The sequence below is a fragment of the Anolis sagrei genome, chromosome 5 (genome assembly GCF_037176765.1).
Source record: "Anolis sagrei isolate rAnoSag1 chromosome 5, rAnoSag1.mat, whole genome shotgun sequence".
Classification (NCBI taxonomy): domain Eukaryota; kingdom Metazoa; phylum Chordata; class Lepidosauria; order Squamata; family Dactyloidae; genus Anolis; species Anolis sagrei.
Genome location: NC_090025.1, coordinates 149670266 through 149698229, shown reverse-complemented (window position 1 = coordinate 149698229; position 27964 = coordinate 149670266). Strand labels below are relative to the sequence as shown.

At 40.3% G+C, this 27964-nt stretch overlaps 1 protein-coding gene across 1 annotated transcript in view; it reads right to left on the bottom strand.

Moving 5' to 3' along the window:
- TMTC2 (transmembrane O-mannosyltransferase targeting cadherins 2) overlaps positions 1-25855 on the bottom strand; it is a 231643-nt gene extending 205788 nt beyond the window's left edge. The window contains exon 1 of the mRNA XM_060777375.2: positions 25717-25855. Coding sequence (XP_060633358.2) covers positions 25717-25799 — 83 coding nt within the window. The 5' untranslated portion in view covers positions 25800-25855. The remainder of the gene's footprint in view (positions 1-25716) is intronic.
- Between the last annotated feature and the right edge of the window lie 2109 nt (positions 25856-27964).

Genomic DNA, 27964 nt, shown 5'->3' with positions numbered 1-27964 from the left:
ACATAGGGAAGCCTTCTTGTACTGGCTTAAGGGCTTCCTGTGCTGGCATTGGGAGGGCTTATAAATTACTCAGCACTTATTATGCACTGTCAAGAAATTAGACTAGGACAAAACAAGCCTAACCATAGGCTGCCGTCTAAATTGTTACAGTTTGCAAATGAAAGGACTTGTTTGCACCAGAAGTCTTTGTACCACTTTTCGTTTAGACGCTGCTGGGTGCCAACTTTCAGCCTTTAAAAAGAAACCCTAGCAACTCGTATTTTAGGAATCAGTAAGAAGGAGAGGAGCAAGGATTAAAGAAAGTGCAGCTTGTCAGAAACTGCAACTATCGCATTTTAAGCATTTTATTTCAAAACATTATTTGCATGTAACAATTCGCAGTGCCACACAAATGCTGAGAGACTACAGCAGGGCGGGTTGTTAAGCAGTACAAATGCAATGTTAATTTACATTTCATATATGCCTTTCAAATACAGAAAGCTCTGCTTATCTAAATCTTATGGGATTTAGCAAGCTTTAATTCAGACTGTTCTTTCTAGCCAAGATATATGAAACCAAGCTGTTAAAATGACTTACACACACTTCATATTGTTTTTATTTTTTAAAAATCCTCATAGTAGACTGTAAAATAGCAAATGTGACATTCATCGCTTCACTTTTTTTAAAAAAAAAGGAGGGTGTCAGAAAGATGGGTGACAGAAGGACACTCAGAATATTTAAATTTTGCTAAAACCCATACTACTGTAGAAATGCATAATTTTGTGTCCATCATTCTTATGATAAGAAACAAGCAAGTGTATAAAAATTAAGAACTTATGAAGATCCAAATATAAAAGCAATTTCAAATTTTCTCCTACTTTCTACACTTACAATTTCTGTATGCATACTGATCAGATCTTAAATGCTGAAATATAAATATATTAATGTTTCATATCTTTGTGTGGGGGAAAGTAATAAACCATAAAGACTACAAATATTATCACTACAGTACAACCTATGTATCCACTGGGGGATACTTACCATGGAAACAGGACACTGTTGATAATATTAAAATGCTAGAAGTTACCATAGATGCACCCTGAAAAACCTAGAAAACTTGAGAATTTATTATGTCTTCCAGGGAAACTCTATAGCGACTTCTGGTAAAAGCATGCCATAGAATTACCTGAAGAACTTCGAAAATTCCTAGAAAAGGCATATTTTGTTGAATGTGAATAGGTACTGGTTCTGTGGGTACTGGGGTCATACTTTACTTTTTCATGACCAAACATTTTTATTATGTTAATATCAAGGTTAAAGTAAAGGTTTCCCCTGACATTAAGTCAAGTCATGTTTGATTCTGGGGGTAGTGCTCACCTCCATTGCTAAGCCAAAGAGCTGGTGTTGTCAGTGGACACCTCCAAGGTCATGTGGCCAGCATGACTGCATGGATTGCCATTACTTTCCCGCAGAATTGGTACCTATTGATCTACTTACATTTGAATGTTTTTGAACTGCGAGATTGGCAGAAACTGGAGCTAACAGTGGGAGCTCACCCTGCTCCCCAGATTCGAATCGCCAACCTTTCAGTCAGCAAGTTCAGCAGCTCAGTGGTTTAACCCACTGTGCCACCAGGGGGTCCATAAAATTAAATATAATATGAATTCCATACCTAGAAGATTCATCTACAGTTTCTTCCCTGCTGGCATTTTTATGTGATGTAAGTAATTCTGGTCAGAGTCTGGGGTCTTATGCAATCCTGGGATTGGCAATTTACTTATATGGAATTCTCAGGCAGAGAGCTGCTCTAGTACTTCATCAAACTACCTATGCAAGAAATACAAAGGCTGGAACCATGGCAGTTAAAATTGACTGTCAATGCTGTTATCCTACAGAGTGAATGAACTCTAGTTTGCTTTTTAATTTGATATCCAGAACCATGAGCTGGCACCTATTATTGAGAAAACCTTGTACAGAAGGAATAACACATTAAGGACATGATGGAACAGATTTCATGGTCTATATTGGTCATGGGTATTATTATATATATTTCAGTCCTACCACATTCCCCTTTGAGCAGGCATTCCCATGTTGCACCCTTTTCACTCAGCAGATTGAAAATTCGACTAAGCAAATGGTATCTGTGAAGTTACTTTTGAATGAAGTGAAATGTAAATCACCTAACAAGGTTCATTTAATCCCATTGAAGATCAAAGTTTGGCTGGATAATTCATGCTTTTGAAGGAGTGGTAGTGAATCACTGAAGACAGCAAAATATTGTACGTATATTCTGTAGATGTAATTTAAATCTTTTGATTTAATTATTTTTATATAAGTCTTAATAGCCAAAGAAAGGTGCTCGCTTTGAAATATTAATTTGGAATATGCATCTATCTAGGTCAATATTGTTAACAGTGAATGACAGTGGCTCTCTACTGTTTTAGATATGGACCTTTTCCAACCCTTTCAGTACACAGTAGAGTCTTGCTTATCCAACATAAATAGGTCAGCAGAACGTTGGATAAGCGAAAATGTTGGAAAGACCTATTAAATGTCAAATTACATTATGATTTTACAAATTAAACACACACAAAAATGTTTTACAACAAATTGACAGAAAAGCAGTTCAATACATGGTAATGTTATGTAGTAATTGCTGTATTTATGAATTTAGCACCAAAACATCGCAATGTATTGAAACAGCTGTGGATCCGGGCAGGGGGCAGGCTGTTGGATAATACAGAATGTTGGATGAGCGAAGGTTGGATAAGCGAGACTCAAAGTCCTGAACATAGAACAGTCAAAGCACAATTTAGAAAGCCAAAGACCTTGACTAGATTGTTACAACCTCACTTTATGTTATTCGGCTTTGAGTCATAAATAGGTGTGTGTGTTTTAATCTAAGATAATAAAATTGTCTTTACCCATTTCCCTTATAATTACCTCAACCTCTTATATGCTGACATGTTTACAAAAAAATCTGAAACAAACAGCTTCTAACAGGAAATCTTTTAAATATGCTGAATAATGTTCATGAAGTATAATTTGTTCCGATACCATACTTAACCCCAGCAGTTTGATGCTCACCCAAACCAAGAGATTTGCCATGGATGTCTCCTGGACTTCAGCCATGGTTTCCACTAGAGAAATTTCTTGGGTCCACATCATTTATTTATTTATTTATTTATTATTACACTTGTATACCGCTAATATCTCAGCCTAAGTCGGCGACTCATTGCGGTTTACAACATCTAAAACAACAATATTCAATTTAAAAACATAAAAACACATATAAAATACAGAATTATTGGGCCACCAATAACAATCCAAATGCATCTCGTAACTGGAATCACAATCCAAATTCGTCGTCTGTAATTACCAATCCTTAATCGTCAAAATTCATTTTGTCGGATTATCCGAATGCTTGTTCAAACATCCATGTCTTTAGTTTTTTCCGAATCATAAAGAGATTTCATGGATATGGGACATGTTTTTGGAATCCAGTTCCCAGAACCGTCTTATCAGCATAGCCCAAGCATGGTAAACCAAGAAACCATTGAGTAAAAAAATAATGAAAAATGCTATTTTTATCAGCAGGCAATAAAATGTTTATCAACAGGGAATCAAAGAAACATAAACCAACCTAGATATAGATATATCCATACTATAAGCAAGTATCCAAACATTTCCATAAATATGACAATGATTAATGAATTATTGTAGAGACAGATAAAATGCATGATACCACATGTGCTGAGCCTCAATATTTCTATTTTGGGAGCATAGTTGGCCAAAACATGAACCAGGATACCTTAGAAATCAAGATGAGCCTCATCCAGAGAATGTACCCACAAGATTTTTCAAAGCTGGAATTGAATAATGCTTAAAGTTGCGAGCAGCTGCATCAATGCAATGTAACTGTAGGCTGTCCACTTTCATGGGGGTTAGGTATGCAGGACCCATGTAAAACTGGGCAAGGTGCTAATTTAAAATACACTATCTTTCAACTCTGAAAACACATATCTAGGTTCTCAAATGAGAATCCAAACTGTGATTCCTACAAAGTGTGTATGTTTGTAATCTGTGAATAATCAAATCTGTATAGGTTCAAACTGAAAATGTGGATGGACAACTATACATCTTAATAAGGGAGAATAACACTGGGTCAACTTCAAAGGCCTGTTTTAAGTTTACTAAGAAAATATGCTGTAAACATTTGAAAAGTAGCACAGAAAAGTTTATGAAATTAATTCAAGAAATAACAATGTTTGAAACATTTTGGACCCCAAGAAGATCTACTAAAATAGAGATAAATAAATCAAAAACATTTCTGGAGAAGGAATTGACCTGAAGCTATAACATAAACACTGTTAGGACTTCCTACCAAATTTCTGTGAACAAGATTCTCAGTCAAGGCATTTTGAGGAAGTTTATTGAATGACATGGCACTACAGCAAAGAAATAAAGATTTACTAATACTTTTCCAATCTTCGCACTGCAGCTTCCTTCTTATCTTGCATTTAATCTCATATTGTTGTTCTACAGTAGGAGTACCAATATAAATTATAGTGTCTTCTTCAGTACAAGTAAACAGGTACTTGCCAGGGTCCTATTGGCTTCACTGGTAACCAAAATATGTCAGTGAAAGATATTTTTTAAAGGAAATGAGGGGAAAGTCAGCAGGGCTCTGCTTTATGAGAGGTTTCCCAAACACCTTGTCCTTCAAGGAAAATTCAGTGCTATAGTTTGGCAGAGGTCATAAAAGCCAATAGAATATGCAATATCTTCAAGATTCATGTTAACATTATAATAGCTATTTGGGTGGTTGCAGCTTTTTCCATGGTTCAGTCAGGATATGTTAGGTGATCTATACAGCACACCAAAGGTGTTATGTTCTCTCCATCTATTGTTCCTGAATAAAGAACTAGTACATCCAACTCCTGCTGCTGCTTGGCCTTAGGGCAGACAAATTTGAAGGTCATCTCGCACAGCAAGTATTATCCACCAAGGACAAATCTGAAGGTCAGACAGCCACAGAACTAAACTAAGCAATACTGCAATCAGCATTTTGTGCATATTATCAAGAAACAAAACTCGGGATGGATATGAACATAGAAGAAGCACTGATTTAAGGCACAGACCTATTCTAGTTAGGAAAACGGTTTAGCTCTTTCTGCAAAGGTATCTGTGTTCTCCCATATAGTACAATATGATCACCACTGCCAACCACTCCTTTATGAAACAAGAAAGCACTGTTGCCATAATGGTAGCCCTGCATTCCTTTTCGAATTGGTTATTAACAGGAATGCTCCTGGATAAAGTGCAAAGAAAAAGATGTGAATTTCACCCCTGTCTCACATCTCTGGCAATTATATATCCCGTTCTTATGTGCACTCTATCTATCGGAATCATGCATTTGCATTATGCAAATCATACATCATCCAGCATTTCAAGAGACAGAGAAACCTATTTTTGACAGATGAAAATAACCCGAACGACATTTAAGTTTTCTGCTATGTGCTGAACCAAAAGATGCATCCAAAATCAATATATGAAATCTTATCCAATCAAACTCAAAGAAAAAAATAGATCCAGATTTGTTAGCAGTATATTTTTTTTCTAATCCAATCACATTTTCTTTAAATGTAAAGGTTCACTGTTAAGAATACAATTGAACAATATGCCACCCATTCACCCCCTTCCTGATCTTACATTCAGGTCTTCAAATCCTTCATCCAGTGAACTTCACTGATGCCAAAGGAGGTTGGATAAGAATGCAAAATGAGGCAAGTTCCTCAGGCAGTGCCAATAGTAAAATAGGCAAAGCTGGGAAAATCTATTGAAAGAGAAGTGTACTTTTGTTGCAACAAAAAAGACACCCATCTTTAGTGATAACATTTAGCTCCATCAAAACAAATACAAGAATCATAATATCAGTGTTTAATGCCCTGTCACACTTACTTATTTTTAAATTACAAAAAAACTGAATTGTTTCACTGTTATGAGTAATTTCAATGAAAGAAAGTACGATGTGATGTAACAAGTTTTTGAACTTGGTTGTTATTTGCAGATCAAAAAGCGCTTAAACCCCCTCCTCCAATCATTTTCCTTACTCAATGCATGGCACCGCATTCTGCCTAACTTATAAGGAACAGCCCGGAAACCGTACTGTTCCGTCTTCCAGGAGCTTGGTTTGCTTTGCTCTTTAGTTGCATAAAATAACATCCCTTTGCATTTTCCCCAGGGTTGCAGCAGCACCCTGAAAGTTAATTATTAACAGAGGTTGGAAGCCAGCCTGCAAGCCTTTTGCAGCTATTGGTTTAAAAGGTATACTTTTGGTCTAGAGATCGCCCTTTTTCCTGGGGATGAGATCTCCATTTTGGAAAAGCCCTCCTGCTTTCTTTAGTGCTGGTGGCCAGCTAGGCAGCTTGGACAAGCCATTGTGAGTACAATTCATATTGAGGGTTGAGGTTAAAGGTAAAGTCACCCTCTCGCCTTAGAAACTGGCGCTAAGCTCAGATAGAGAAAGACCTGCTCCTTCTAAAGGACAGTAGCTCAGTGCTGGGGCAAGGAATATCTCCATATTTCTCTGCCATTGAGAAAGGCTCCATTACTTCATCTCCAAAACTAATCTTGAGCTTAGATAGGGGAAGACCTGCTCTTTCTGAAAGATAACAGCTCAGGGTTAGGGTAAAAGATCCCAGGATATTTCTACCATTGGGGATAAGTTAACTCGGTAACTGAAGGAAAAAGGAAAGAAAGAACATCTATATGGTTTCCCAAATTGACTGTTTGTGTTTATAACTTCATCAAGCTGTGCCAAGTCTGTCAAGGACTTTGTAAAATAAATGTTCTGTTGATGTTCAATTCTGGACTGGCCTCAGTTGCTGAGAATCTGGAGCTTCTAAGAAAGGCACCTGCGGTTCGCCCAGATAAAGAGAGAAGCACATCTTAGTTTTAACTTCATAGTGTCTGAATGTGACGGCACGCATACAACACCTCATTGTAAGCTAAAAATCTCCAAATTCCATATCCAAGTTGTTAAAATCTGCCCTGAACTGAGTGCTTTTAGTAAAAACTTGCTGTAGTGGAGAATGACATTGGTTTGTGTCCCTTCATCTGGTTTTCAAACTGACATCAAGCCACCAGTGAATGTCACAAGTCAAATGTTTCTTCCTATTAAAATGGAGACATGGAGTGAATTGCAGAGGATGAAGGTGCGATGAATGAAGATGAAGGGCAAGTTGCAATGGATGAAGGTGCAGTCCTATCATACTTTTCATTCCTTGGTCTCCTACAGAACTTTTCCTACAAACTGCTAACTTGTAGGCAACATACAGAGAAAAGATAGAAAAGACACTAAAAGACCAGCCAATCTCTACAAACCCTAACAATCTCCAGAACAGGGGCAGAGCAAATGTATCCCCTGTCATCACTGAGTCCAGGAATACACACACTTCAAGTTTTGGCAATGTAACTTTATTAGATTATAAGGAATCCAACTGCAGTCAGGGAACAGGAGTTGGACAGCAGGCTGCCCATATCACCCTACATAAAATGTCTGATACATTCTGCTTAAGATTTGATTCTTACACAAGCATATTAGCTTCATTTGTGGAAAACAGCAACCAGTCAAGACTAGAAATACATATGCTAGCTATAAAATGCTTTGAAAAGTTGTTTATAGGAGGAAATGACTCAACTGCTCATATCTCTACGGCACATATCTCTACCAATTGCAAGCATCCTAAATTGCCATGACTAATACAAAAGCTTCCTTACTTAAAAGGTATACATTATCACATAGATTGATTAATGCATGGATATTAAGTAATTTGTATGTCTCTAGCATCCCGCCACAAAGAGATCAAGATCACTGTTAAAACAACCAAAGCTGATACAGTGCTCAGCCGAAAGCATTATGTTAAGACAACAAACCTGACCTAAGACTCTGTTTTGAACATTCAGCCTTGAAGAGAACAGACCATATCAACTGAAATCATCTTACAGTGCCAAACTATTTTCAACTGTGCTGTATATAAGGAAACATAAAAGACTCTCAACTCTAAAGGGATAACTGCTGTGGAAAATCTGCAATGTTTGCAAAATCACAACATCAAATGTGCTAGATACTTTAGAAAAGCTATGCTTTAGGTATCATTAGCATCGTGGCCCAGTCATTGTGGGCAATGTCAATTTATGTTTCTAAAAGTGTCCAGTTCCTTCTGTTCAACAAATGAAAAAGTGCCCATACAGAGATGACTCAACACCATCTATACAGTAGAAAAAAATTAAAGGCATACAATTTTGTCCTGATTTATGATAGAATTGAAACAGCACTGCCTGTTCATAAATCTGCCACCCATCCAAGCAAACCCATTTTTACATTGTTCAGCAACCAAGGACATAAATAGCAAAAGAATCCTATAATCCAGCCTAGTTGGTAATGGTTTGTACTCCCAAGTGGGAAATCCTGGTTTCTTTATCTGTCAAACTTTGCTTTCAGGACAAACATGGCCTGGAAGAGATATAGGACTATCACACTACAGTTATTCCCCTTTAGTTGCCATGTCAATATTATATGGAACACTGGGGTCTCCAGTTTAGGAAGGGGCATTCCCAACCAGAGAGCTCTTGGGCCTTTACAAACTCCAGAGTTCCAAAAAATGTTAGCACAGTATCCTAGAATTGGAAGAGACCTTGTGGGCCATCCAGTCCAACTCCCTGCTAAGAAACAGGAAAATTGTATTCAATGCACCCTCGACAGATGGCCATCCAGCTCTGTTCAAAAACCTCCAAAGAAGGTGCCCACTTAAAGTGGGCTATGTTGCTAAAATAGCACAGTGTGATAAGATTTATACTAGTGAATATCTATGGCTCCAGTGAAGAAAAGCTTCATGGAATTCAGCAGTTACTTCAAGGAGGACTTCAAGGGTTCTACCAGAAGAATTGAACAGATGGTTCATTCTGTCATCTGACAGAAGGAAGAAAGGCAAAAATATTGACCCTTGAAGTCTATGGTAAGTAGTGTGTTTATTTACTTTATGAGTGATTCTTATAAACATCATCCAAATCATCTCACTGGTTTTTCAAGGCACCTTTAACTGCTTGAAATCTGTTGTTGTTGTAATGATAAATATTTTACAAGAGAAAAATATTGACATTTGGAATTTTGCCAAAATTAAATGATTGCCTGCTGTAAAGTAATACTGCTGCTGTTTTTAAAAAAAAATTCAGAAAGAGTAACAAAGATTGTAGTATCTTAAGACTGAGCTTTAATTTCCAAAGTCTTTTTGTTTTGCTTTGTTTTCAGGGTTCATTAGAGTGATGAAAAATGAAGCACTTTAAAGTCTAAAGTACTTTCTTTGAGGAAAGACTGCATTATAACTAAAGATGCTGCCTAGAAGGCTATGTCAATATAATTGGAATCTTATTTCCTTTTTCCTTACTCTGACCACCACGATAAGTTCTGATCAAAGGAAATTTTTCAGCAAAATACTGCTAGAGTAGTGAACAAAAGGTACCATGTTGAACAAACTTTCTAGCAAAGAGCTAAAAACCAATGGTTCTTCATGGTTTTCTGTTAACAGAACAACTCTGACAATTTGTTCAGCTCTTTTGAAAAGAAATAAGAAGAATCCACGTGGTCACTCATGTGAAAGAGACAACACAAAGAGTTCAAAGGTTACTAACTCTCAATTACCAATAACTACACCCCAACAATAAAAATGGTTCCAAAGCCAGCTCCAAATTAGTTGAAGGATACAGAAGGTTAGTAGCTACCCAGAAATAGCACTTTAGCACTTCGACTAAAAAATTAAATTAAAGAATGATAATTTCATCATTTTCCAGTACATTGTATTTAGAAAAATTAAAACATGACAATTTTGTAAAAACTAGTAAAGGTAAAGATTTCCCCTTTACATTAAGTCTAGGCAAGTCCAACTCTTGGGGGGGGGGGGGTAGTGCTCATCTCAATTTCTAAGCCGAAGAGCCAGTGTTGTATATAGATGCCTCCTAGGTCATGTGGCTGGAATGACTGCATACAGTGCCATTACCTTCCCGCTGAAGCAGTGCCTAACCATCTACTGTACTTACATTTGCATTTCAAACTGCTAGGTTGGCAAAAGCTGGGGCTAACAACAGGACCTCACCCTGTACAGTGGATTCAAACTGCTGACCTTCTGGTCAGCAAGTTCTGTGGCTTAGCAGTTTAACCCACTGCACCACTGTGGTCTCATAAAAACTAGACTACCAAAAATAAAGATCTAATAAAATAAAATGTGATATGTGCTTAAACAATAAAAATAAAGTGTACTAAAGCCTCATAATTGAAATTCCTTTCAGAGGCTTGTTGAAACTATATTCAAGGGTTTTGTTCCAAGTATAATATCTTATTCACAAAGACCTATCAACTGACTCAGAAACAGGTTTCAGTCATTGTATAGGTGTCTTTACTCTTTTTGTTCCTTCTTTTTAAAAAATAAAAAGAGGATGAGAAAAACATGAGCACCAATCTAAAGCTAAAGAAAATTTTCTTCTTAACATCCATTCTTGAATGACTAAAACAATCATGTGTTAACACAAGCCACACAACCTACAATTACAAATCCATTCTTTATGCAAGTAGGTGGGTCTATTTGAGGCATTCAGATGGCATGTTTCTACCTCCTATTGCTTTCAATGGGAGGGAGAAGCAAATATCTGCCAGGAGGTATGGAAAGACTAAGAAGTTAAAACCATAAGAATAAAATTTGAAATGCATTTCACATCCAGCTAGTGTAAGTACGCAGAGTTTTGGGACTCGCATATTATCTACAATGAAATTCCCCACTTCAATTCATTTAAAACTAAAGTGCTGAACTGCAATCCTAAGCAACTTTATTATCTAAGGCAGTGTTTCTCAATCTGGGGATCAGGACCCCTAGGGGGGTCATGAGGTGGTTTCAGAGGGGTCGCCAAAGACCATCAGAAAACATATATTCCTGATGATCTTAGGAACCCCTTTGGAAGAAGGCTGAAGATGTCTCCACCTGTCCTTCTCTTCCTTTTTAGAAACAGACAGCTTATCCTCCTACCAAAAGCCCTCCTCCAATGTGATTGGCTGGCCTCTCAGCCAAGGGGAGGGCTGTTTCTGAGACTCCAAGTGAGGAGGGGAGAGCAGGCATGCTTGGTGCATGGCAGCATGGTACGCATCTGCAGGCAAGGGAGAACATCCGAGGTTGGAGGGAGGTTCATGCCAGCAAGACCATTCAAGGCATGGGAGTTCTGTGTGGGAAGTTTGGCCCAATTCCACCATTGGTAGGGTTCAGAATGCTCTTTGATTGTGGGTGAACTATAAATCCCAGCAACTACCACTCCCAAACCTCAAGGTCTATTTTCCCCAAACTCCACCAGTGTTCACATTTGGGCATATTGAGTATTCATGCCAAGTTTGGTCCAGATCCATCACTGTTTGAGTCTACAATGCTCTCTGGATGTAGTTGAATTACAACTCCAAAACTCAAGGTCAATGCCCACCAATCCTTTCAATATTTTCTGTTGGTCATGGGAGTTCTGTGTGCCAAGTTTGTTTCAATTCCATTGTTGGTAGAGTTCAGAATGCTCTTTGATTATAGGTTAACTATAAATCCCAGCAACAACTCCCAAATGACAAAATCAATCCCCCCCCCCCCCCCAACATCACCAGTATTCAAATTTGGATGTATCAGGTATTTGTGACAAATTTGGTCCAGTAAATCAAAATACATCCTGCATATCAGGTATTTACATGACGATTCGTAACAGTAGCAAAATTACAGTTATGAAGTAGCAACAAAAATAATGATATGGTTGGGGGTCACCACAAAATAAATTAGGAAGGTTGAGAAACACTGATCTAAGTACTGCACTCCATTCAAGACAGTAAGATATACTTTCCATGCATAGGATTGCACTATAACCATGACTTGCACCTCAAGTACTCAATACAAGCAGCTGTAAATGAAAATCCAAAGGATTTGTAATAAAAAGATCAAATCAGAAAGCAAAAAAACCCCATCTTTAAATAAAATACACAAGGCTTCATGATTAACAAGTCAGCAATTCTATTAACCAGGCCCATGATATATTTTATATTAATGCTATGTGTTCAATGAGTCTTTCAATATTTATATTTCAAATCTCATTAGGTATGTGTGTGTTTTCTTGAAAGTTCATATTATTACCAACCTCACGTCATGATGTGCATCCTTATATGTGTCAAAAGTGTGACTCTAACAACTAAAGAACTGCAAAACTCCAGGTTACATTTACTAGTCTGAGCCCCATCTACATGGCCATATAATGCACTTTCAAACTGCATTATTTGGCAGTGTAGATGGGACCTGAGTCTACCCTTTAAAAAATGATCAGTTTATGTGCTCACAAGCCTTATGTTGCTTTATGTTATTTAACACAAACAAAAAAAAAGGCTACCATACACACTTGGAATGCTAAACATGTTCATGGGTAGAGATGGTCTTTAGTAAGCATGTCTGCATCATTTCTAAATGCACCAGATGTACTTCCAAGTCTTCAATAAGACACCTGATTGTTTTGACAGTTTTTGGCATTCTTGTCCTTTTCATTCTCATATAAATCTTTCTTTCGAAAAGACAGGAGAGTTTTAAATCTGACTGGAAAAAAGAGGTTACTGTCACAAATACTGTAAACATACCAGACACATAAAGGCATTCATCCATATTTGAAGCAGCATTGCTCATTTTGTTTGTTCACTACTAGCTAGAGTTATTTTTATTATTCGAAATTGCCTGCACAGAATTCAAAGTAAAGGGGGTGGGAGATGGACATGCATTTAAACCCTGCTCCCATATGCCAGATCTTCATGTGTTTAGGTTTCTCAACTGCAGGTACTTTCTTAGTATATTCTGTTGATATACTCATGCAACTTTTTGCAGAACCTCGTGCTGTATCTGCATAAGGTTCTGCTACATCATCTATAGAAGTGTCCATTGATCAATGTCAGTTGAACCTCTATAAAATGTTCCCAACAATAGTAAACTATATATTTTAAAAAAATCCAAGGCTTTAATACCTGGTGACCTTTAAGATTCCAGTTGTATTATTACCACCATTTTCCCTGTCATATTGTTCGATTTATTCACTTATTTTTAGTTGCTTATTTTTGGAGTGTGTTTTTACAGCTTACTGAAGGGCACTACAGATGCTAGTAAAACAAATTACAAAAGACTGGAACATCAATAAAAATAATGGCAACAACAGATTTGAACATGGGTCTAACAATCTTTAAATTGAATGCAAAGCCATAGCGATGTTAGTATGAAATATCAGCATGCAAAGAGACCTTACGGTATCTTAGGTCCCTTCCACACAGCCATATCACCCAGGCCTTTTCCACCCAGCTGAATAAAATCCCACATTATCTGGTTTGAAATAGAAGATATGGAAGTGTGGACTCAGATAACCTTTTCAAAGCAGACATTGTGGGATTTTCTGCCTCGATATTGTGGGTTATATTGCTGTATGGAAAGGCCCCCAGAATATCAGGGCAGAAAATTCCACAATATCTGCTTTGAACTGGGTTACCTGAGTCCACACCGCCATATATTCCAGTCCAAAGCAGAAAATGTGGGGTTTTATTCATCTGTGTGGAAGGGGCCTTAGGCCCCTTCTAAATTGCCATATAAAATCCAGATTATGTGCTTTGAACTGGATTATATGGCAGTGTAGGTTCATATAATCCAATTCAAAGCAGATAATGTGGATTATCCAATGTAATAATCTGCATTATATGGCAGTGTAGAAGACACCATCAAAAACAAAAGTTGGCAGTATAAGGTTTCTTAGGGCCCTTCCACACAGCCAGATAACCTAGAATATCAAGGCAGAACATCCCACAATATCTGCTTTGAACTGGATTATCGGAATCCACACTACCATATATATCCAGTTCAAGGCAGATAAAGTGGGATTTTATTCAGCTGTGTAGAAGGGTACATAGGCAGAGCATTAATACACTTTGACAACACTTTAATGGTGATGGCTCAACGCTATGCGATCACGAGGTCTGTAGGTTGACAAGACACCACCACTCTTTGACAGAGAATGGTAAAGACTTTTTAAAATGACAACTCCCATGGTTCTATTGACATGACACGTACAATGGTGTCAAACTGGGTTAATTCTACACTGTAAATGCACCCAAAGTTTACTTTCTCAGATACATCTGAATAAGCAAGTAGTCTTAAGTCCCTTCTACACTACCATACAGAATCCAGATTATCTGGTTTGAACTGGATTATGTGGCAGTGTAGACTCATATAATCCAGTTCAAAGCAGATAATGTGGATTATCTGATTTGATAATCTGATTATATGGTAGTGTAGAAGGGATCTTAGTCCAATAAATCTTATGCTGTCAACACTGATCCCTCAGCTAGTCTTTAAATTGATTCAAGGTCCTTTTGAATCTGTCAAGCTAAACCAATCTGCATCATGGAAATAAAACAATACTGTCCCAGAATACATAACACACAATTTAAAGGTGAAATACCTGAATCCAAAGCCACATGTGAAGTATTGCCCCATTGAATCACCTTCCAGCCAGATTCCCAGTTGGGGTACACAGAGAGGAGGTGGTGCTTAGTGGGGTTGGCTAGCCCTTGTGGCACTTCACCCTCAAGAATATGCCACATCACGAGATACCTCACAGCCATTTAAAGAAGGAAAAGTAGCAAAAAAAAGGTAGAACAAGAGCCTACTTTTTACTTATAAATTTATGGGATCCCTTTTTGCATATTGTAAAAGCCAAAAGCTACTTGTTCCTCAAAGAAATAATGCCAGACCTATAATACTTATTATGTATGTACTATATTATAACACAAAGCGAAGACATATAGTGAATGCAAGGGTTAGAACTTATTACTAAGAACAGAACAAAAAATAATAGTAAAAAATATTACCAGACGTCGTTTTAGCACCCAATTACACATATATGTGAATATAACTGGCAATGAGGTCACATTTCTAGTTAATTCACAAACAGCCTGAATAGCTCCTTGAATTGAGACAAACTTCACATTAATGTGTATTTCACACACATCCAATCAGTAAAAATCTGCATGAAGCACAAGATGGATCAAGAGAAGTCCTTCAATTGTAATGCTAGCTACTGAAGATTAAAGATAAGTAACAACTGCCGTTTCTAATGTACTGGTATAGCTAAAGGCAGAAATTTCAGACAGAGTCTAGGATTCAGTTATTACGTGCATATCAGAACACAACAGTTATGGGTTTTTTCCCCCTTCAATTGTCCTCTAATACATTAGAGAACAGACATAAATTATATGAATTATATGAATTAACACGTTTCTTATATTCCCAGTCCACATGGTAGATAATTAAAAGTGATGGGAGTTGTCATTCAATAACATCTGGGGACCCAAACTAGGGAAAAACTAAAAACAAATCACCATGCAAAAACATTTTAGTTGGCCTTCTGTATCCACGGATTCTCCATTCATGGATTCAACAGTCCTTTGAAGGCAACCATAAGGCTGGTGTGGCCTTCAATGAAAATATGTTTGACACCCCTCCTCTAAAATATAGCCTACAGTAATAGTAACCATTGGTAAGGTTATATCACCTAGATTGTAGAATACATTAGCACTGCTTGGATCTTCTGTTGAGTGATACTGAAGGTCTCATAGCCATTTATTAATCCATTTCTCATATATTTCCTCTTTATGTTATTTCACCCTTACCAGACACACATATCCATGTTGTCCTTATTTTTGTTCACATGGTAGTTTGGGAAGTTGACATTCAGGAGTTTTCCAAGTAGTTACTGCATATATACAATAACATATCCTGATGTGACTATCAAACCTCCATGAGATATTTGCTAATGTCAGTGTCAAACCTTCATGACAGAACCCATCATTCAATTCTCTTTATGAATACTGGAAGTCAAATGTAAAAAAAAGTTACCTGAAAATCTTACAGTAGCAACACAATTCCCATGACGTTGAAAGTATATGGAAGCTATGCAGTGATTTTAAAAAGAAATCATACACAACAAATCAAGAGACAGATGGCAATGTATTTTGCTCTCAATCTTCCAACAAATGTTGATTAGTTGCCAAATAAACTCATATGACAGGCCCAAGGGAGAAGCTCAGCTAAAGCACATTAACTTGGGGAAAGTTTCAGCTAACATACATTTGTTTCTTAATGTTTATATTACCAATCCCAAGGGATAGAAAAACAAATTTATTTACATGTTATTGCTGTTTTGAATTATGAGGATTTACCTGTATTATATAACCAAAATAGTTTAAGACAAATGTTCCTATGAGAAATATATTATTAGGTAAGCTTTCAAGGGGGAACATGATCTTGTAGCCACCAAGATCTATTATACTAGCTTAAATATTTCATAGAATTGTAGAATCATAGAGTTGGAAAAGACCTTGTGGACCATTCAGTCCAACCCTCTATCAAGAAGCAGGAAAATCAATTCAAAGCACCGACCTCAGTTTAAAAGTCTCCAAAGAAGGAGCCTCCTCCACACTCCGGGGCAGAGAATTCTACTGCTGAACAGCTCTCACAGTCAGGAAGTTCTTCCTGATGTTCACATGGAATCTCCTTTCCTGTAGTTTGAAGCCATTGTTCCATGCCCTAGTCTCCAGGGCAGCATAAAACAAGCTTGCTCCCTCCTCCCTATGACTTCCCCTCACATATTTATACATGGCCATCATGTCTCCTCTCAGCCTTGTCTTCTGAAGGCTAAACATGCTCAGCTCTTTAGGCTGCTCCACATGGGGCTTTTTCTCCAGACCCTTAATCATTTTTGTTGCCCTCCTCTGGACACATTCCAGCTTGTCAACATCTCCCTTCAATTGTGGTGCCCAGAATTGGACACAGTATTCCAGGTGTGGTCGGACCAAGGCAGAATAGTGGGGTAATATGACTTTCCTGAATCTAGACACTATACTCCTATTTCTGCAGGCCAAAATCCCATTGGCTTTTTCATACTGCTGTTGAGCCAGGAGTCCCCCATTCTGTATCTTTGCATTTCATTTTTTTTCCTGCCTAAGTGGAGTATCTTGCATTTGTCACTGTTGAACTTCATTTTGTTAGTTTTGGCCATTCATCTCTTTAATGTGTTAAAATCATTTTGAAATCTGCTCCCGTCTTCTGGGGTATTAGCTATCTCCCCTGAAACTTGATGATCATGTCTTCTAACCCTTCATATAAGTCATTAATAAAGATGTTGAACAGAACTGGTCCCAGGAGGGAACCCTGTGGCACTCCACGGATCACTTCTTTCCAGGATGAAGAGGAAGCATTGGTGAGCACTCTTTGGGTTCATTCACTTAACCAATTACAGATCCACTTGATCGTAGTTTTGCCTAGTCCACTTTCGACTAGTTTGTTTGCCAGAATGTCATAAGGGACCTTGTAGAAGCCACTGTTACGCTCCTCTAAATTAGGGTTGCTTGCCTAGTTAATTCATTATGTACTCAATCTTTTCACTGATCAAATGGTGACTAAACTTTAAATACATAAATTCATATCACCAACATCTCAATATAAGTAGTTTCTGAGGACATAACCAGGAGTTTAATTCAATTCACACTTCAACAAAACACCACATTATTGAAAGAAGTAGTTAAGAGTCTAAATCCAATTGTTAACGCCAGCTAAAGGTGGATCAACTACAGTCATGTAAATCCAAACAATTCAGTGGGCTAACTCAAATGAGAATTGGCAACTGTCTTTTAGCCTTGATTTGACATTTTCCATTTCTATATCAATGAATTGCCCAAGTAAAAAAAAACTTCTCTCTTCCACAATTACCAACATGTCAGTCAAAGCCAGACATAATGATTAAAATGGGTTCCCTACTGATTAATTTACCAACCAAACAAGTTGATTCATGAAGCCCAGTTTTAATTATGTTAGACCTTAGTGAAATAGAAGTCAGTATACACCTGTCTGTCCTGAAATGGTTTTATACACTTCCAAAGGAAGCAAGACAAGACAGGGTCAGCTATACATCTCTCTCTCTCTCTCTCTTTTTGTTAACTTACTGAAGGGAGAATATAAGCAATATCTGAGAAGTGTGATGCATGAGATTTATTTAAAAAAAATTACTGAGGAACTGTGAAAAAGGATGCACTAATCCAAGATACTTGTGAAAGGACCCAAAATGAAAAACCAAATACCAAATGCAAGCACGGTTCTGTTGACACTGAAACATAGTTCTTTCAAAGTCAGTGGTTTTGTGGGACTTATCATCCAAGATTAAAGAGCAATATAATAAAACAATCTTTATTTTCCCCATCAGGAGTGACTTGAGAATCTGCATGTCACCTCTGGTATGAGAGAATTGGCCCTCTGCCAGGACATTGCCTAGGGGATGCCCAGATGTTCTACCATCCTGTGGGAGGCTTCTCTCATGTCCCTGCAGAAGAAGTTGGAATTGAAAGATGGGAGCTCACCCTGCTCCCTGGATTCAAACTGCTGACCTTTCGGTCAATAGTACTGCTGACACAAGGGTTTAACCCATTGTGCCAACTATCTGTACATCACTATCTGTACACCTATCTGTATCATGCTTGTGGCAGGCTTCTCTCCTGTCCCTGCATGGGGAGTTGGAGCTGACAGAGGGAGCTCATCCGCGCTCTCCCTGAATTCAAACCTCCGACCTGTCAGTCTTCAGTCCTGCTGGCCCAAGGGTTTAACCCATTGCACCACCAGGGGCTCCATCAAACACTTGGGCACCCCCTGGGCAATGTCCTTGCAGACGGCCAATTCTCTCACACCAGAAGTGACTTGCAGTTTTTCAAGTCGCTCCTGACAGAGGAAAAAAACTATCTGTACACTTATCTCTACACTATCTGTAAAATGCACTGTTTGTTGAGACAATACTTCAATGGATAAGTGTGAGTACCTTTCTGCAAACTCACTACAGTTTTGTATGACCTTCAGTATCTCAGGCACTAAATCATACACAAACTACTTGTATACTAACAGTCACAAACTTTGACTACAAATCGCACTGATAACTGACTCCTCAATGTAAATTATGGCTTGTTGGCCTGCCAAACCAATCAGTGTAATTCCAAATAAAAACAGTTTTTCCAACTATGGGAGTCCAACTGGTGCGTTAAGTGTTTTCAGCTGCCATGATGTGCACCAGATTTTAGCTATAAAGAATGAGACCTGCATGAATCTTGAGTGGAATCCAAGGCACTAATTCAGCAAACATGGTGATGTTTTGTAACAACATGAGAAAGAAAAGGTTTCAGCAGAATAGGAACAGATTCAACGGGCATTCTCTTCACTTGCTACAAAAGCCTCCCTGACATACTGAGCCATGGCAGATTTTTCTTTCTAGTCTTTCAGCGTTTCATATATCATATCACCTTTACTCAATCCTTTAATCTTTCCAAACAAATTAAAAACTCAAGGATTTTAACAACACAGAAGTCACTAGAGAAATAGGATGGGGGACTATTTGCTTTACAATTATTCCTAAGATGATATACATTTCCATACACCACAGAAAGATCAGAGGCGAGCTTTATTTCCCTTCTATTGCATCTTTGAATCAGTAGTACTTAACTTCAAATTTCAGCAGCTGGTCCAGTTATAAGGATACAAATATGCATTCATAGTGTCCTGCCTTCAAGCAATCTTTCTGCAATGTTATATATAGACATTTGGTATGTCAGTTCTTTTTAAGACAGTTCTTAAACTCAAGAATTAATTTAACTCACTTTACTCAACGTGAGATTTGGTCTCAGAACAGAACAAATAAGGAAGTGTTTTGTGACTCTAACTATTTTTATCCTATGCCAGCCTTCCATATTATTTTCCATGATATTTTTTATCATGAAATACAATTATATTTCTGTAAAAACAGTTTTATGGTTATAACCTACTAGAAGACCTAAAGCAATTACGGGCACTTCTTTCATAGTGATCCCACTCAAGAAGGAAAACACTCTAAATTAACAGTGCATTTGGTACAACAGGGACCTGAAGAATTTGGCATTGCTCTAAAAAGGATTGTCAGCTTCAAAGTTTGAAAGTACAATAACTCTGTGCAATAAACATACTGATCCTTTTCAGGCTCTGCGTATGATCCATCTCCCATCTGGAAAGCAGTATCACAAGGTTTTCTTTTCAGTTTCCTTTTTGCAGAGTTATATTTTAATACAGGATTCTAATGGTTAGCATTATTCTGTGTTTCTAGTTAGAATATTTTAGGCTTTCTATTTTTAAAAGATATGTCGGTGAAGCACAGAAGCAATCACAATTTGCAGTTTTCATCTCTCCTGTCTGCCTGTGCTGAATGAAAGTGCTAACTGAACCATAGAACACAGAATAATCAATAATATCAGTTCACATAAAACAGTGGGTTTTGAAAATCAATATTGTTTATGTATTAGGCTTTTAAATAAATTAGGTAAACTTTGTTTTAAAATAGACTTAATCCTAAGCAATAACCTTGATAATTAAAGAAGACACAAAGTACAATAGAAGTGCTGCTAGCATTCTTTAATGCATTATCAGGCTGAGATCAACAAAGAGCTTGTTCTGTATACTCATGCCGGTAATATTTTGATTTATCATAGAACATCAAGCCATTTAAGCAGGCAAGGAGCACTGACCCTTCCATCTGCATCTAGAGACTGATGTAGTTGTCTTTGCTGGATAGCTTGAATGGCAAAACTTCAGAAATACACTTAGTCTTCAAGTACAACGATCACATTTGAAGTACAATGACAACCAGGTGCACAGGATATTTCAAGCTTTGGCAGTGTTGGCTGCTTAAGAGCCATCCCAATATCCTCTACCTATTACAGTCCTTGGACATAAACCAAAGAGGACAGCATTAACAGAGGAAAATTTCCTTTCAAATTTGAGCCATACCAATATCTTCTACCTCAGCGTTTCTCAACCTGGGGGTCGGGACCCCAAGGGGAGGGTTGTGAGGGGGTGTCAGAGGAGTCACCAAAGACCATCAGAAAACACGGTATTTTCTGTTGGTCATGGGGGTTCTGTGTGGGAAGTTTGGCCCAATTCTATCATTGGTGGCATTCAGAATGCTTTTTGATTGTAGGTGAAATATAAATCCCAGCAACTACAACTCCCAAATGTCAAGGTCTATTTCCCCCCAAACTCCACCAGTATTTAAATTTGGGCACATTGAGTATTTGTGACAAGTTTGGTTCAGAGTCATCATTGTTTGAGTCCACAGTGCTCTCTGGATGTAGGTGAACCACAACTCCAAAACTCAAGGTCAATGCCCACCAAACCCTTCCAGTATTTTCTGTTGGTCATGGGAGTTCTGTGAGGGAAGTTTGGTTCAATTCCATCATTGGTGGAGTTCAGAATGCTCTTTGATTGTAGGTTAACAATAAATCCCAGCAACTACAACTCCCAAATGACCAAACCAACCCCCCAACCCCGCCAGTATTCAAATTTGGGCATATGGGGTATTTGTGCCAAATCTGGTCCCATGAATGAAGATACATTCTGCATATCAGTTATTTACATTACAATCATAACAGTAGAAAATTTACAGTTACGAAGTAGGAATGAAAATAATGTTATGTTTGGGGATCACCACAACATGAGGAACTGTATGAAGGGATTGCAGCATTAGGAAGGTTGAGAACCACTGACCTAGAGACTGATGCAGTTGTCTTTGTTGGATGGGTAGTTTGAATGGTAAGGCTTCAGAAATGCACTTATTCTTCAAGTACAACCATCATGTTTTAAGTACAATGACAACTAGCTTTGGCAGTATTGGTTGCTTAAGAGCCATCCCAATATCCTCTACCTATTACAGTCCTTGGACATAAACCAAAGAGGACAGCATTAACAGAGGAAAATTTCCTTTCAAATTGATTTTATTTCTAAAGCCTTTATGTTGCTCATCTGGAAGCAATGGCTTGTTTTTCAAAATGACTTTATAAGCTTTTAAACCACACTAAAATGACAGTGCACTTAAGGTCTTTGCCAAAGAGTTGGAAGAAGAAGACCTTAGAGATCATATGGAACTGAATGGTTAAACTAACTATTTATGACCCCAAAGAACAAGGCAAAAGAGTTGGCATGCCATTAGTGCAACACTGAAAGGACCACATCATATGTTTACCCGACCAGTAGCCACATAACTGCAGCAACAGCAGTGAGTAGCAAAGCGGAACGAAGTTCAAGACTGAGCAACTAATTGACTTAACTGCAGACAGATTATGTCTGAAGGCAAATAGTTCTCAAAGCAACCTTTGACAAAACAGCTTCTTCTCTGCCTCTCAAAGTTGGAAACATTTTTTCTAACAACTAACAAGTTTCTCTCCTCTCACTTTTGTCCTTGCATACACTCTCTATATTACTCCATCACAAGAGTATAATATATTGGGAGCCATAATCAAAGATTATCTGTTAACAACAGTGGAACCTAATGGAAATATGAAGACAGGACTGCTGACGTTATCATTTGTAAGATTCCCAAGGAGCTACTTTTGGTTTTATACACTGCGGTGTCAAATGACTCCCATCCATGAGAATTCAAGGGGCATCCCTCCCCACAGTATAAAGCCACTCTGCTGAAACTTAGTTCACTAACCCAGGGGATCCATTCACTTTCCACAGAGAAGGGGGAGGGGGGAAAGGGGCTGATGAAAAGCTGTCAGAGTAAATCTATGCTCACTTTTTGGATGGTTTAACGTCAATGAAGCATGCAAACACCCCAGGACGGCTCATAAGCTCAGCCAAGCATGCTGTTCTCCCTAATATATTTTAATTATGCATCTGCTTTAATTGTAATCAGATTAAGTCACCGGAAAAAGGCACAAATTGGAATTTTCTCTAATTGCTCATCGAGCTTTTCAGCAGCTTTCCAAACATGGGGTCTGTTTAAGGAATGGCAGAGGCACCGGCACAACTGTGACATTTTCCTAAAATTCAAAGCTGGTTCTTCAACACTGAGGTTCATTAGCTGCCCAAACTCAAAAGAGACCCAGCCTGAGTCCTGGGGGGCTTCATCTTCATGAATTAGCATAAAGGATTGTTGGACGTACAGGCAAAGGAGCACAAGAGGACAGCTTTCAGAACAGTTGCTCGGCAGATATTTCCAGAGGACAATGCGCCTGCAAACACAGGCACACAGGGAAACACACTGAACATGTACTCGGCAATTTCCAAGCAAGTACTGCCCCTGTGAGTAAAGTCAAGGCAGAGTTTCCCATTCCAGGGCTTCAGAATGGCAGCTTTCATCCAGAACAAGTTTTGGGACGTAGTTTGTCCTACAAAACTCTAAAACAAGATCATGTGCAGAACATCCTTCCTTCTCTTCTAAGTGGCTACAGAGATCTTTTGGTGCATCTATACTCTGGAATAAATTCAGTTTCACCCTACATGAACTGCCATGGCTCACAAGGTTATGGAGTTTTGGAAGTTATAGTTTTATAAGGTCTTTCATCTTCCCTGCCTTACCACCTGACAACCCTGTGATTGGATAGCATTGAACCATGGCAGTTCAAGAGGTATCTTTAGCCTCTTGAACTACCAGTGGCACAATGAGTTAAAGCCTTTTTTGTGTGTGTCAGGAGCAACTTGAGAAACTGCAAGTTGCTTCTGGTGTGAGAGAATTGGACATCTGCAATGACGTTTCCCAGGGAACACCCAGATGTTTTGAAGTTTTACCATCCTTGCAGAAGGCTCCTCTCCTGTCCCCACATGGGAAGCTGGAGCTGACAGAGGGAGCTCACCTGCACTCACCCCGGATTTGAACCTCCAACCTGTCGGTCTTCAGTCCTGCTGGCACAAGGGTTTTTACACACTGTGCCACTGGGGGATAAACCCTTGTGCCAGCAGGACTGCTGACTGAAAGGTCAGTGGTTCAGATCTGTGGAGTAGGGTGAACTACAATCTGTCAGCTTCAGCTTCTCATGTGGGGACATGAGAGAAGCCTCCCACAGGATGGTAAAGCATCTGGGTGTCCCCTGGGCAACGTCTTTGCAGATGGACCAGAATTGTCTATCTCTCTCACACCAGAAGCAACTTGCAGTTTCTCAAGTTGCTCCTGTCACCAAAAAATAAAAGCCTTCTCTGCCAAGGAGTCCTGGTGCAGCACCATATGACAGCTCCACTGCATTGAACCACAACAGTTAAAATGGTGCCACAGCAAACTACCAATTTCCCGAACTCATAGCCCTGAGCCATGGCAGTCAAAATCATGTCCGGAGCAACTTGAGAAACTGCAAGTCGCTTCTCATGTGAGAGAATTGGCCATCTACAACGATGTTGCCCAGGGGGTGCCCAGATGTTTTGATGTTTTACCATCCTTGTGGGAGGCTTCTCTCATGTCCCCACATGGGGAGGTGGAGCTGATAGAGAAGCTCGTCCATGCTCTCCCTGGATTCGAACCTGCGACTTGGTTTTCAGTCCTGCTGGCACAAGGGTTTAACCCATTAAGCCACCGGGGGCTCCATCAAATATCTGGGCATCTCAAGGGCAACGTCCTTGCAGACAGCCAATTATCTCACACCAGAAGCGACTTGCAGTTTGTACACCTATCTCTAGACTATCAAAGTGCATTAATTCTACACTGAAGATGCCTCCTCTGTCTAGGAAAGTTCCTGCTACGAAGTTCTACAGGGAAGGGATTGAAAAGGGAGAACTTCTGCGCCTTGGAGCTGACTTTCCCCAAACTCTTCTGGCAGCCCGCGTGTTTTTCCACACCCCACAAGTCCTCCATGTGCGTTAGCGCTTAAGGAAGAAGGGTCAGGCGCCCTGGAAACAGGAGTGTCCGGAGGAACAAGTGGCAAGGCTCCAGGAAAAGCCTTCGCCTCTTCCTTTCTTCCTTGCGTGCGGATGGAAGGGGAAGCGCCTGCGGAGTTTCTCAGCCCAGACATAACAGCCTTGGCCGGAGGAAGAAGAGCCCAGCGCCTTCCCCGAAGAAAGAAGGGGGGGGAGCGCCCCACGTGCTCTGCGTTCAGAGTGATCCGGCTCTCCTTTCCCGCAAAAGGAGTGGCAGAAAGAGGGGGATCTGGGAAGGGAACGAAGGAACGGAGGCAGTTTGAACTGCCATGGCTCAATGCTATGGCATCGGAAGAGTTGTTGTATGGGATACTCTAAAGTCTTCATCTTCCCTGTCTTAGAAAAAGGCAACTCCCAGGATCCCAGAACAGCCAAAGTGGGCTCCAACTGGATTCACTGTCCAGTGCAGATGCGCCCAGGGAAGGGAAAGTGACCCCGCCACGGAACGAGGCACAACCCTGCGTGACTTTGGATCAGGAAAGGGAAAGCGATGGGGAACCGGGCGGAGGCGGCGCTTCTCTGATGCGATTAACTTCAAAAGCTCAGCAGGTTGAGGAGAAGAAGAAGAAGAAGAAGAAGGGAAATCCCAGAGGGAAGCCTTCCTGGGAGGCGCGTCTCCGCGGCAGGATGAACGCAGCTTGACCCCGCTTTCCCTTTCCATGGCTGTGCAACCCCGAGGATTGCAGTTTGACAAGGTCTGTGTGGCGAAAGAGTTCCCCCGATGGGCAACTCCGACTCCCCTTGAGCCTTGAGCCAGGGCGGCCCAGGCGGTGCCAAAGTGCGTTCAACCTACAGCGAGGATGCGCAAGGTAAATGCCTCCCAGAAGAAGGAGAAGAAGAAGACGGAGAAGAAGAAGGGAAGATGCCCTCCTTCCCGCATCCCTTCCTGGCTTACCTGTCATCGTAGCAGAAATCGGCGCCCAGGGTGTTGAGGTACAGGACGAGCCCCAAGGCGCTGCTCACCAACTCCGCGATCATCCCTCCGGCTCTCCGTGGGGTCGGGTCAGTCGTGGGTCGCCCAACGCATCGCCTCCCGCCTCCCGCCTCCCTTCCTCCCTTCCTTTCTTCTTTGCTTCCTTCCTTCCTTCTCTCCGTCCGCGCGCGGCGGGTGGAGCCGCCAGCCAGAGCCGCTTGTATTGTTCCGTCCGCGCGCTCCCTTTTACCCCATGGCTGGGGGCGGCGAAGGAGGAGGGCGAGCCGGAGCCTTTCAGCGGAGCTTGCTTCTCCAGCCGGCGGCTCCCTTCTTTCCCGGCCCGCTCCCTCCTCCCTCCCTCCCCTCCCTCCCTCCACTGAACTGAGCGATCGGCCGCCGAGGCTCTATGAGGGGAGCGCCCGCGTGGGGCTCTCGGGGCTCCCCCTCGCGCCTGCGCGCCACCGCCACCGCCCCCTTTGGCCCCCTCCCACTCCGGGCCGGCCACGCCCCTTTACACGCCCCCTTTCCCCCCTCGCGCTCCGCTCGCTCCGCCGCCTCCCCTTCCCCTTCCTCCTCGCCCTCCCCTCCGCTTCCCTTCTGCGCGCTCTCGCTTTCACGCCGGAACAAAAGAGGGTGGCGCTGGAAGGGAGCCCAGGCCCGGCAGAGGAAAGGGGGTCAAGTGCCCGGGGGGACAAAGGAAAGCCTGGCTCGCTGGCACGGAGGTGGATTTCCCCGCCTTGCAGCCCAGTCAGGTGGAAAGATCTCCACGCCGGGAAGGCTGCTGGGGAGCCAGGCGTGGGGGCTGCAAGCAGGCATTGCTTTTTGTCGCCTCTCTGGCTGAGATGGATAGAGAGAGAGAGAGAGAGATAATATAGATAAGACAGATAAGATAGATACATGCATGCATGCATGCATACATACATGCCTGAGATGCACAGAGCCCAGATGGATAGATATATACAAGAATAGATGAAAGAATGGGAGGAAGAAAGAACGGATAAATGGATGCAGGCGTGCACATAATCATCTCCCAACAAATGGAGAGAGTAAGAAGCCAGACCTTGAAACTACTAGGCTAATAAATGCTAATCAAGGTGGCCAATTGCAATAGTCACACCTATCTCAAACAGACAAGGGTCTCCCACCCTGGACATTCCACAAATACATAAACATATTTTTTTTCTAGTTTCCAGCAGACCTCACAACCTTTGAGGATGCCTGCTGTAGATGCAGGCTAGGAATGGTTAGGTACCATTGGAATCTGTAATTCGGAATAAGCTTGGAAAAATTACCTTTTGAAGCAATTTTGAATTTTTTTTAGGAAATCGGAAGTCCCTTTGCCCTTCTGAAGCTAGTCTCCCCATTTTTCTTCTGATTCAGCAAGTGAGTTGGAAATTATTCAGCTTTTCCCCCTGTTTCTGGTCCCTGGCCTCAGCTCAAGCCAGAGAAGCCAGTTTTAAACCAGAGATGGATGAATTTCCTCTGTTTGCTTTTCCCACTTTTGGCTCAAGCCAGAGAAGCCAGTTTTAAAGCCAGAGAAGCCAGATATAAACTAGATAAAGATGAATGTCCTCCATTTGCTATTCCCACTTCTGGCTTAAGCCAGAAAAGTAAGTTTTAAAGCTAGGGAAACTAGATATAAACTAGAGAAGGATGAATTACCTCCGTTTGCTTTTCCTGCTTCTGGCTCAAGCCAAAGAAGTAAGTTTTACTCTGGCTCAAGCCAGAGAAGTAAGTTTTAAACCAGAGAAGGAAGGAATTTCCTCTGCTTGTTTCCCCCCGCTCCTGGAGTAAAACAACTACTTTCAAATTAAAGACCACCCAATGAAACAGGAAATAACACTTTCAAAGCATTAACGAAAGGATTCTGAAGTCTCAGAAGTTTCAAAACATTTTGAACATTTTTTTCTGTGAAAATTGGAATTGACTTTAGAATCGAACCACCAGCACCCCCTGCATCCGAAACAAGTTTTGAACCATTTTTTTAAATCAAACAAGCCTAATGCAGGCAAAACGTCAGGAGAGATTGCTTCTGGAACATGGCCATACAGCCCGAAAAACTCACAACAACCCAATGCCTGTTTGGTCTTTCCCTACCTTTATGTTGGTGGACAACAAAAAATATTTAAAGATGGCCTTAAGGCTAACTTTAAAAATGTGGTATAAACACCCAAATATGTGTTTTTAATGGAGAGGCTGTCCTTTTATGGGCTGAATTGCACAAACTATA